General features: G+C 45.0%; 1 protein-coding gene and 3 non-coding genes across 4 annotated transcripts; all 4 read left to right on the forward strand.

Annotated features, from left to right (window-relative positions):
- The first annotated feature begins 771 nt into the window (after positions 1-771).
- rps7 (ribosomal protein S7) lies at positions 772-1,218 on the forward strand. The gene has a single exon. It carries the CDS (start codon positions 772-774, stop codon positions 1,216-1,218), a length of 447 nt encoding a protein of 148 aa, YP_009153930.1.
- An 8,543-nt stretch (positions 1,219-9,761) lies between these two features.
- On the forward strand, positions 9,762-9,849 carry trnS-GCU. The gene has a single exon. It is a non-coding gene; the product is annotated as a tRNA-Ser (tRNA).
- Positions 9,850-10,196: 347 nt separating this feature from the next.
- On the forward strand, positions 10,197-10,270 carry trnF-GAA. Its single transcript has one exon. It is a non-coding gene; the product is annotated as a tRNA-Phe (tRNA).
- Positions 10,271-10,490: 220 nt separating this feature from the next.
- trnP-UGG lies at positions 10,491-10,565 on the forward strand. Its single transcript has one exon. It is a non-coding gene; the product is annotated as a tRNA-Pro (tRNA).
- The last annotated feature ends 453 nt before the right edge of the window (positions 10,566-11,018 follow it).

An 11,018-nucleotide genomic window follows, 5' to 3' on the forward strand; every position in this document is an offset into this window, starting at 1 on the left:
CCTCGTAGTCCATTAGGAAGAAGGCAAAAGAGCTTACCTCTGAAGACTGAAGGAACAAGCGATTACTCTAAACCAAAGCGAACGCGAAGGGGTATCGGTAGTCCCTTTACTTTATTCCTTGGCAGGAATAGCGGAAATGGTAACTCCAAACCCTTGAGTGGCTGGTTGAATGGATTTGGGCGTATCTTAAATAAGGTAATTGATTGATTGAGTTGTTTCTGGATAAAGTCATGCGTATAATAGTTCATCTTGATTAGTGTGAGATGGTTTGACCTGTGAGTGGTTCCTTCCTATAAAGAAAGTAGCCTTTCTGCTTTATGGAAGAGTTAATAGAAAAAGTGGTGTATAAAGGGAAGTGTATGTTGTCTGTCTTAGGCTGTCAGATATTTTAAGTGTTCAGCGTGTTTGTGAAATTCCGGTGCCGCTGTTCTTCGCTGCTCGGCCCTTCAACCAACAAATTTCTGACGTGATGAAGCAGTTGAGTAAAAAAGGCGGGTGATTCCCTATTAAAATATAAAAGAGTCGCTTGAAACAGAGTCTATAGCATAGGCAAACTCCCAATAATAAGAAAGAAATAGAAAGAATATCGAGCAGTGGCAAAAAGGTTTAAAATAAGAGGAGGGAACGCAAAGAGTGACATAGTGTTCGTGACCGAGAAAGAGAGAAACAGGGGAGTTGGCTGATAAAGATGGACAGTAACGATTGCGTAATATCAATTTTTCGGCCTCGTCATCGAAAGCGGCTTCCAATTGCTCGGAAATTCTTAGCTATATGGGGGGCTTGGATGGTGAGCAAAAACAATTGATCAAGAAGTTGGTCAACTTTCGCATGAAAGAAGGTAAAAGAACGAGAGTTCGTGCTATTTTTTATCAAACTTTTCATCGCCCGGCTCGAACTGAACGCGATGTAATCAAACTTATGGTTGACGCCGTAGAGAATATAAAGCCCATATGCGAAGTGGAAAAAGTAAGAATAGCGGGTACTATTTATGATGTCCCTGGGATTGTAGCCAAGGATCGTCAACAAACCTTAGCTATTCGTTGGATCCTTGAAGCAGCTTTCAAACGACGTATAAGCTACAGGATAAGCTTAGAGAAATGTTCATTTGCTGAGATACTGGATGCTTACCGAAAGAGGGGAATTGCACGTAAGAAAAGGGAGAATCTTCATGGACTGTCTTCCACCAATCGAAGTTTCGCGCATTTCAGATGGTGGTAAAGTGAGATCACATAAAGAGCTCTTCCTCATTCAGTCAGATTATTCAGTAAGATATGGTTTTACCCTTTTCCTTTTTGTTTGTTTGAATTTTCATATAGAAAGCCGGCCTTCCTCATACTCCTCCCTTCATTCATTGAGTTGAAGGAATCCATAGGGGCCCGCCCGTTATGCATTGCATGAAAGAACCTTTCTTTGTATGACTTTTCTTTTGCCTCAGGTCGAATGAATACGAAAGAAAGATCAATCAAACAAAAAAATAGGCCATGAATGAATAAGTTGGGCCTTTCACTCCCTTTCGTCTGACTCGGGGAGCTGATCTGATAAATGCACTTCAAAGGGAGGGAAGCCAGGTTTCCCATGTTGGTATAGCCGAGCATAAAAGATTTTAAAGAAAAGTAAAAAAGAAGAGGTAGAGAGAGAGAACAGAACGGAACCGATAGCCCCCCAATTATTTCAGGGCAAAAGAAAGAAAAGTAAGGACTCTCGTTTTCCGCATACGCATATAGGTTGTGAAAAAGAAGTCCACTTTTCATTTTTAATAGAGAAGTGATTCATCTACTTTCTTAATAAGGTAACAGAACGAACTTCAAGTACTTCGTAGGACGCCGCCGTTTGCTAAGATGTGCTTCCACATGATCTTTCTTTTGCTTGGATTTCACTACTATGTCATCAACGTAATCCTCCAATTCCTCATGCATCATATCATGAAAAATAGCAGTCATAGCACGTTGATAAGTAGCACCAGCATTCTTTAAACCAAAAGGCATCACTGTGTAATAGTTGTTACCTTTCGGAGTTCAGAAGGCAGTCTTTTCCGCATCCACAGGGTTCATCTTGATTTGGTTATAGCCGCTATACTCATCCATGAATGAGAACATCTCATGCCCAGCTGTTGCGTCTATGAGCAGATCAAAGGGAAGTCATCTTTCGGACAAGCTTTGCTAATCCGTGGACTAAGGGATGTAGGCCTAGGAAAACTGGAAATCAAGTTCTCGGCGGGAAGGGAAGCCCGGCTGTTCGTGTCGGTAGGTGAACGAAGTCAATCCCGGGGTGGAAGCCCAAGCAGCTATACTGGTATGGGTAGGCTTTCCACTCGCTTAGCTCGCCACTGGCGTGGATCGGCGTATCTGGTTCGACTAGGGCGCTTGAGAGCGAAAACACTTCCCCAGTTTAGATCGATTTTTCGTTAGTTAAGCCCTGCTGGCTGTGAAAACATCGCCCACGCAATGTAACGAACATGGGCAATGAAGGAAGTATCGATAGTAGCATCAGAAACATCGCTGGTTTCATTACTGTGGTAGACCAAACCTATCGCTTCGGGTCGAAGCCAGGTTTCATTCGAGAGGACTTAGTCTCGTTCCCATAGTTGCCCCCCAGAAACTGGGTTTCACCTCTTCCCTGTACTACCAAAAACCAGAGGCCCAATTCCCGAGGCATAGCCAAGCAAGACCCCACGGCTCAGTAGGGGGGACAATAGCAAGAAATCCCTTAGCTCGGCAATATGCTTTTGGTTGACCTGTGCCTGTTTGAATCTCTAGGTTCCGAGTGAATATCGCTCATTTCGAGCATTTAGACCAGAGAGCCCCGAACGGGATATGGTCAAAATCAAGTTGCGAGTAGGGCGGTAAGGAGACGGGGGGAAGGAAGGGAAAGGCAAAGCTTAGGACTTGCCCGGAGCGGAGAGAAAGCAGATATAGAAGAAGAAAGAAAAGACTTAAAAAGAAACTCCAGGAAAGGCAATTTTTCGAGATGATGCCCTTAGAACTCCAACCTTTATCCAACCAACTGGACCTCAATCCAGAACTCCTACTTGATATTAAGCTTTCGCCCCCTCGATTCAAAAAGGTACTAGGCGGGATGTAAGAGATTCAGAGATTGCATTTCTATTTATCCTTACCACATTCAATTAAAAGGAACTTCAAGGAGGACTACTTTCAAACTAGTTTTTCCTCGCCTTGATGGATTTGACTTTCCCAGCTTATTACTAGCACACTCAAAGAGGGGAATACATATGACTAAAAGCCTAAAAAAAATATCCACCACTTAGGAAAAGCACTAGTCGAGGCACTGGGATATAGGGGAAAGACTCCATTTTTGGTAGGGTTTCCTAACGTTCAACCGAGAATCTAACCTATCAACAGAAAAAACAAGCGGGGTTGATTCATTTGCAACAGGTACTCGTATTTTTACGGGTAGTAAAAGGGGTTCACTCTTCTCCTTAACTTCAGAGTTTTCGTAGCTTTCTTTCACTCCTGGTAATCATACTAAAAGGCTAGCTCGATAAAATAAAGGGATATTTAAGGGGCTATTTTATCATGCTTTCTAACTGGCTTACTTACTCACCTCCTTTAATACAGCGGTTTACGCGAGAAGGGACAAGGCAGGATGGATGGCCTAGGAACTATGCAACTACAACCTACTAGCTGGACCCTATTCGCGCTCGCTTAGATCAGCATTCAAGGGACGAAATTACTTAGAGTAGTATTAAGAAGCCAGGGACTTCTGATACAATTCCAAAAGGCACTACTGCTACAATAGCAGCAAGGACGAAGTAAGGGAGAATAACTACTCTCGGGTACAGCCAGCCTTTCTGCAATCGATACGCTCGCCCCTTTTGATATAATGAAGCCTTTCTTTCCGTGCAGTGTGATCGAGTTCTTTCCTTTCTTTCTTTTGAGGAATAGTCAAGATGAGCTGGAAGGGAAAGAAGGATCACAACGACCGACGTAATTGATTTAACATTCTGGTTAGGTTTCATCAGCCTGGTTAGAGGTTTGCCTGAGGGCTGCGTGCGTTTATAGTCTTTATACTCTCCGGCCTTGTCCCATGCATCAGGTTTTTTTACCTTACCTTTAGGGGTGGTCGACATTGCTTCTTTGCCTGGTTCGTACTTACTTGCGGAGCGAGCAAAAGCGTACTTTGGGGCCTGGCTCTGCAGTGCCTTATTTGATTGGTGGGGCATCTTGGATAGGGTTTAGTCTTCTTTTTTCTTTTCCGAGAGATCGTGTTCTTGTTACTGCCCTGCCATAAGAGCATTGAGGCTGTCACAGGTCAACAACAAGGGGTTCGATTTCCGACTCCATACCCTTCTTTTGGCTGACGTGCCCCCCCTTTGTGTGCTTTCGCCCTCTCAACATTGCCGCCCTCAGATCTAAGGGAAGACAAGCATATAGTTTCCCTAAAAGAAGGGCCAGTCCATTTAAGCGCAAGATACTACCTAACGTTGGAGGACATAGACTGAGCAGTGTCTTCGGGGTTTATCGTAAATAAGGTAAGGTAAGATTGGTTTCAACTAGCATATGGGCACGGTTGAGCACCGAGTCCTTAGCAATGGACTGCCCAGTGTGTAGGAGAAGGATGTTGTCGACGCTTATTGCTCGTGACGACCCTGCCGCCACGTAAGGAGACTAATCACCTCTGACAGAAGTTCGCGGGCTGCTGAAGGAAACTAACCAAAGCAAGCGCCTTTCGAAATGATCTGGTACGACAATTTATAGGGCTTTTCTCATAAATGTTCAGTCAGGCCTAGATCGAAAGGTTGCCCCAGCCGGCAGTGAAAAAAATCATCATCAACGATGATTCGAAATCATATGTCAATTCCTACAGAGCAGGGGGTGTATCGAAGCATACATCCTAAGTCGGGGCATCCTGAGCCAATGCCAAAAGTTTTTTATGGTCGAAACACTCGACCCTCAAGCTACTAATCCGACCTGGTATCGTCCCATACATTAAGGGGACCCCTGTTTTTGAGCTGACGCTTGATAAGGACAGGTAGCTGTAAAGGTTATTACCGTACTGCCTCAATCACCTCCTTGAAAGGGTCTCATCCTCCTCCGAACCTTTGTAATTGGCTTCGACCGTAGTCTGAATCTTTGGCCGCCTCTCGTGTGTCTCCTTCAAAATATCTAAATTGTTTTCTACTGGCCGGCGTCCTTAGCTTAGGAGGTCTTCTTCGAGATGTAATTGACTGCTAAATCATGTCTCCTCCTTGAGAAAGCTGGCTTGCATAACATAACAAGAGAAGCGCGTAATTGCTCTAAGTGCGAGCGCGCGCGCTACTACTACATCATAAATAAAAAAGAGGTGACAAAGCACAATTAGTGTAACATAAGGGAAAGCAGCTAGCGCGAAAGTAGCCGCCCCTCTTTGATTGTGCACAACCCCCGCCACGAGACACCTAATCGAAGAAGCGCCTTCCTGCCCGAGAAAGTCAAAGCCCTATTTCTTCTTTCATTCTTGATGTACCCAAGATTGATGTCAGTTTCTTCCTATGGGTCTACCCACTTGATCGTTCTTCTTGTTCATTTTTCTATTTAGAGAGGGGGCACATTGGGATCTGACTCTCATTATGGGCTCGCTTTCCTGGGGTGGGAAAGGCTCGCGGGCTGGGCGTAGACTAGTCTGTTCAGGTGTGGATCCCTAAAGCTAAAAACGGAACTTAGGTTCCGACTGACTACATCAGAAGCGAAATCCTCAACTGAAAAAACAATGCGAGCTGTGACGGGGTTGCCTTAGCGGGTACATATGACAGGAATCAAACCATAGCCTGAGTCGATCGAGTGAGGATAAGCTACCTACCTTTTTTCAGGGCCAGATCTTGATGTAGAAAGGCAGTCTTGACTTCGGCCTTGAGGTGGGCTAACTCTTGAAGCGGATCAATTCCTTTGTATCGAGGGACTGGCGATTGTGGTGTCTTCGCATCCCCGTAGCGGTGAAGCTCTCTCTTGTTCTGGTTGAAAGTGAAGGCGAAGGAGAGTGAAGTGAATCGGTCCCGTCTACAGAGCATGCCACTATGCTTGACACATGCAATTGCTTTCCTTGGCACTCTAGTTAGTGACTTCTCTCCCCTCGCCCTCGGTGACCTACCTGGAGAGCTAACTGCAAAGAAGGAAGAACTACTTTTTTTCTTCTTCAGCACTCACTATCAGAGTCGGCAAGAGGAAGAAGAGTTTATGAAAGCATTTCCATAGGGGAGGAGCATTCGTTAGCTAATTCATCTTAGCCCTTTTTCTTCTTTTATTCTCTTTCTAGTGACTTTGAAAGAAGGTCTTTTCGCTAGCTTAGAGTAAGCCGGGAACCCCAAAAGAATTGGAATCCGGAAGTTCCTTCGTAGCCTAGTTAAGATCTTCCACTGCTACATGAACACTTCCCTTTCTCTGGTTCCTAGCCAAAGGCTTCCTTCTAGGGTTATAGAGAGAATGACTATTGATTGAGTGAGTTGCCCACCCACTAAACCACCTTTCGAGAAGACCGAGCTACCTTCCCTTCTGCCCTTTGTCCCGAGATTGAATGATTCTTCCCATCGGTCACTGAATCACCTTTCTTTTTTTTTTTTTTTCTCACTTCACTACCTTGATCCTCCCCTCTGGATGAACTCTCGGCTGATTCAACTCAAGGAAGCATCGCTTGAAGAAGAATAGTGGATTCAATAGCTGGGCTTAGGCCTTTAGACTCTTCCTACTGTCAAGCTAGTACCGGCTAAAGTCTTCTCTTAAAGTACTTTCCTTCTCTTTTTCATCACGTATAGAATTCCTTTTCTTCTTTCGACTTTCAGGTCTAGTGTGGGAGCTGTCCATATAGAGGCTTTTTTTGGAAATAGAAAGCTCTAAGTACTTTTTAAGCTCTTTTTTTTGTGCATTGCATGGCAGATTCCGTTAGTCTAAGAAAGCTCTTTGCTTTTGAGAGGCAGTGGAGATTCAGAGAAAAATTTCTTTCCGTTCTCGGGTTGGGTCAAATCCTTCTTATAAGTGTGAATTTTCCAAGTGGCAATGGCTACACAATAAAAAAATAATAGCAACAAGAGTCAGACTTGAACAAACCTTTATCTTTATCTTTTCCAGTTTGATCTTTTTACTTAACCATTTTTACCTTCAAAAAACCGAGCGAATCTGGCGGTCTTTCAAACATCCAAGTTGCCACTTTTCAGCTATTTTGAATGCATGAGACCCCCGCATTTAGGAACCTAGAAAGATCTCCAAGTACCTTTCTCTATCACATGCGAGCGGTAAGTTCATGAATTCCATCCTTCTTGCTCTGGTAGTTCTTCTCGGGCGGTACTCTTGCTCTTCCTGGCTCTAAGCCTGAAAGTCCTTCTTTTCCGGCTAGGAAGCGGATGAGTGGCCGTATTCGACACCTAAGGCTAGTGCGCTAACGGCTTGCTCTTGTTGAGATAGTTTTACATGTATTGCTTTCTACTTATTGATGCTTGCTTCACTTTGCCAAACACATATCTATGTATCACTCAGAAGCTAAAAGCTGTCAAGGCAGCTCTTGAAGCCAGGAAGACATATACCTAATTCTTTTAAGGAGAAGTCTTATAAGCCTGGTGTCGTGTAACCTCTCTACGAATAGAAAGGGTAGTGGGAAGGTAAGGGGATTTGCTTTTGCAAAGATCTCTTTCAGGCCTATAAACTACCTGTCCTCGACCAAGCCATTCAATCAATGCTTTCGGGTTTAAGAATCCTAAAAAACTCTTCCAAGATCCCCTTGCCTTTTCGCATCGAGTCTGATAGTACTAATCGGGGAAGTCTGCTTTGCTCTCCTTTCTTACCCCTTCGTAGACGGACCAAGAGCGGGCAATTATTCAACATCTGATATCCCGGTGGAGTAATCCGCCGATGAATAGCTGGTCTCTCTCGCTTCTATGGGCGGTGGGTAGGAAAGGATAAGCGGTGGTCGTTCGTAGGCTCACTCACCTCTAGCTCTTCTTCTTTGGGATGAAAAGCCCGTCCTTGCTGAACCTGTGTCAAATTCTTCGTCTGAATTGAATAGCTCATCGTCCTCGATTTGGTCACCTCAGTCTTCCTTGACCTTGGTTTAATCTGATTCCACGCGAACTGCTAATGCGTCTGTGGCTGGTTTAGGTGCCTCTCTTCTTTCTGATGTGGGAGCCCCTTTTTCCGTAAGCGAGAAGACTAGCACCATCCGACTCAACTGGTATTATTCATCTATATATAGATCGTGTGTGCTTTCTCCCCGATCGAATGACTTCGGTACCTTGCAGAACGACCTCTAAACATAAAAATGACGACTTCTGTCTGAAAAGCGTTCGATAAGTCAGTGGCCGGTCTAAATTAATGGGCGAAGATTAGAGGTTTGGTTTTTACGCAGCTGTACTCTAACTCTAAGCGCCCGCCTTTGAGAACAAAAAGTAGGATGAATTTCTTGCTTCCTTCCGTTTCGACGTCATCCGATCTTGTTTAGCAATTTGAAAAACTGAAGGAATTGATCGGGTCAAGGGAATTTATCCGCTCCCTAGCCTCCGATCGATTTCCTACCTTCGCCGTAATCTTTCCCACGCTAAGCATACTACTCCCGGGCAAGGTCATAAGAACCTTTGTGAATCCATCCCACGAAAAATCCGCCTCTATGATCCACGCCAAACACACGAGTTGAATGCTCTCCTTTATTTATTTAACCATGCCGCATACCCTTATAAGCTCAGCTTGGCCCCGGTCCCCCTTTCCAAGGCTCTCCCGTTTAATTAGTGCCGCTACCTCCTCCGAGCGATCATCTCTCGTCGTCCTTCCGGCTCGCATCTTTTCTTCTTTCATCGCGAGTGGTAGTACTCCTTCAGGTCTTGGCCTTGGCTGCACTTGTTCCCTCGCCGATAACTTAATTGGCTTATCATCCGTAGTCAAGCTCGGTTTGAACGATCAAATCAAATAGGGTCTTTTCCTCGATAGGCTTCCTTAGCATCCAACAATTTCAGCCTACGGAGTGGTGAATTAAACTAAAAAAGAGGAGAAGACTGGCCCCTAATAATCGGCAGAGCGAACCAAGAAAGCGAACAGGGATTTGATCGCCTACTAAAATGTCGGGCCGACGAAGGAAAGAAGGAGCAGGAATGGGAGTGAGATAGCTATCCGATAGAAATGCTAGACGCCGAGTGAGAGGGGGGGTTGCAGTACTGAGTTCATGGTTGAACAGACTGACTGCCAGGCTCGCATTCCTCTGGCTATCAACTTAACCTTGACCGAGTCCGCCATACCATACTATCCATACAGGGCAGGGCGGATTTCACTTTCATATATTTAAAAATGCTTTTTTTTTTCTAGCTAAGCTATTTGTTTGTTGCGCTGAGCGATTCAATTCATCAAGTAAAGGGGCTTGAAAGCTTTCCGGAGAGAGCTTTTTTTATAGAGAGAGAGGTGAGTAAGGGGCTTGCTTGCAGGCTAGCTCGTGCAATCAACGAAGCATTCCTTCGCCTTAGTAAGCCTTGCTAAGGTTCTCCGGGCACTACGGTAGGACGCGGATCGATCATGACGAGAATGGACTTCTCCGTAATGTAATGTAATAGAAGAAGAACAGTCCGGCGACCAGACGAAAGAGATATGAATTCAATTCGTCTGGGTCGGAGGCGCAAAGTTCATCATTCAGTGGTGGGGTCTTCATGGGCCTCGCCCGCTGATTTTGATGGCTTGGATGCTGGGGGGGTCTGGATAGAGTCTCGCTCATAGAGGAAGAGTTCGCGCGCTAGCGCGCTACGGCTTACGCGGATCAGATAGCCCTTCGGGCGCGCATCAAATTTCGATCAACAACTTGGAGGGATGGCTGAGTGGCTTAAGGCATTGGTTTGCTAAATCGACATACAATAAAATTGTATCATGGGTTCGAATCCCATTTCCTCCGGCACGGAAGTCTAACGGGCAGGCGAAATTACGTGAAAGAAAGAACCTCTTGGTGGAGTCCCCCGGAGGACAGAATAGCACTACTTAGTGAGACGGAGCGGAGAGCCCGTTGCGCGTTGTTTTTGTTTGACCGGCCTATCTTCTTTCTATTTCCTCCGGCCGTCCAGTCCCTGGACGGCTCTCGGTTCTTGAGCATGTTGGGAGATTAGGTGGCAGTTGAAAGAGCTGCTCGAAAGCTTGACGAACAAGCGAAAAAAGCCCTAACATATTAGTAAGGGGCTTTTCCCTTACTAGTAAAGTGGTAAGGTAGGGCGCTATTCGATGAAGAAAACTTACTTTAGGAAAGTGGTTCAGGTAGCTCAGCTGGTTAGAGCAAAGGACTGAAAATCCTTGTGTCAGTGGTTCGAATCCACTTCTAAGCGGGCGAAGGGTCCAAAGGACACGTAGCCGAGAGCGAGCCGGATTTTGAAATTCAAGTGAAAGAAGAAGGCAAAAAGCCGTATAGTGCGGGAGGCAGATTCAAAAATAAAAAAAGCGGTTGATTACTCGGATTGGTTCTCGCCCCCCTGTGCCCAAAAGGATGGGCGAGTTCGGTTCGAGTGTTCATCGATCGGGCGGATCTATATGCTTCGGGGGGTGAGACGAGGTGTAGCGCAGTCTGGTCAGCGCATCTGTTTTGGGTACAGAGGGCCATAGGTTCGAATCCTGTCACCTTGATGTGATGGGCTGAAATGCACAGCCCCGCAGCCTCGTTAGGCTCGCGAAAAAGACTTTTTCAACGAAGGCACAGATTTCATTGAAAAGGTACGGTGACGTATCAAGAGCAGTGCAGAAGGACCAACGACGATGAAGGTTACGAAGGAGAAGGAGGAACAGGAGGAGCTAATTCGGACGGAATCGAATAATTACGAGATAGACAATGAGACAAAGCCAAAAAAGGATAAAATTCATTTTCATTAAAAACCTAATAGTATCTTTGCTTACACTTGTTAGCATAGGATTTCTAGGAACAGAAAAAATCGCCGCAGAATGGATCTTTCTTATAGTAATTCTATTAATAAGTTTCATTATTTTATATCGGATGCAACTAGAAATAAATAAAAAAAAGAATTGGATTCTTTTGTTGCTAATCCATTTTTTGTTAGTGATTTTGGCTTTTATCTTACGCTC

The sequence above is a fragment of the mitochondrial genome of Gossypium hirsutum (genome assembly GCF_007990345.1).
Source record: "Gossypium hirsutum mitochondrion, complete genome".
Classification (NCBI taxonomy): Eukaryota; Viridiplantae; Streptophyta; class Magnoliopsida; order Malvales; family Malvaceae; genus Gossypium; species Gossypium hirsutum.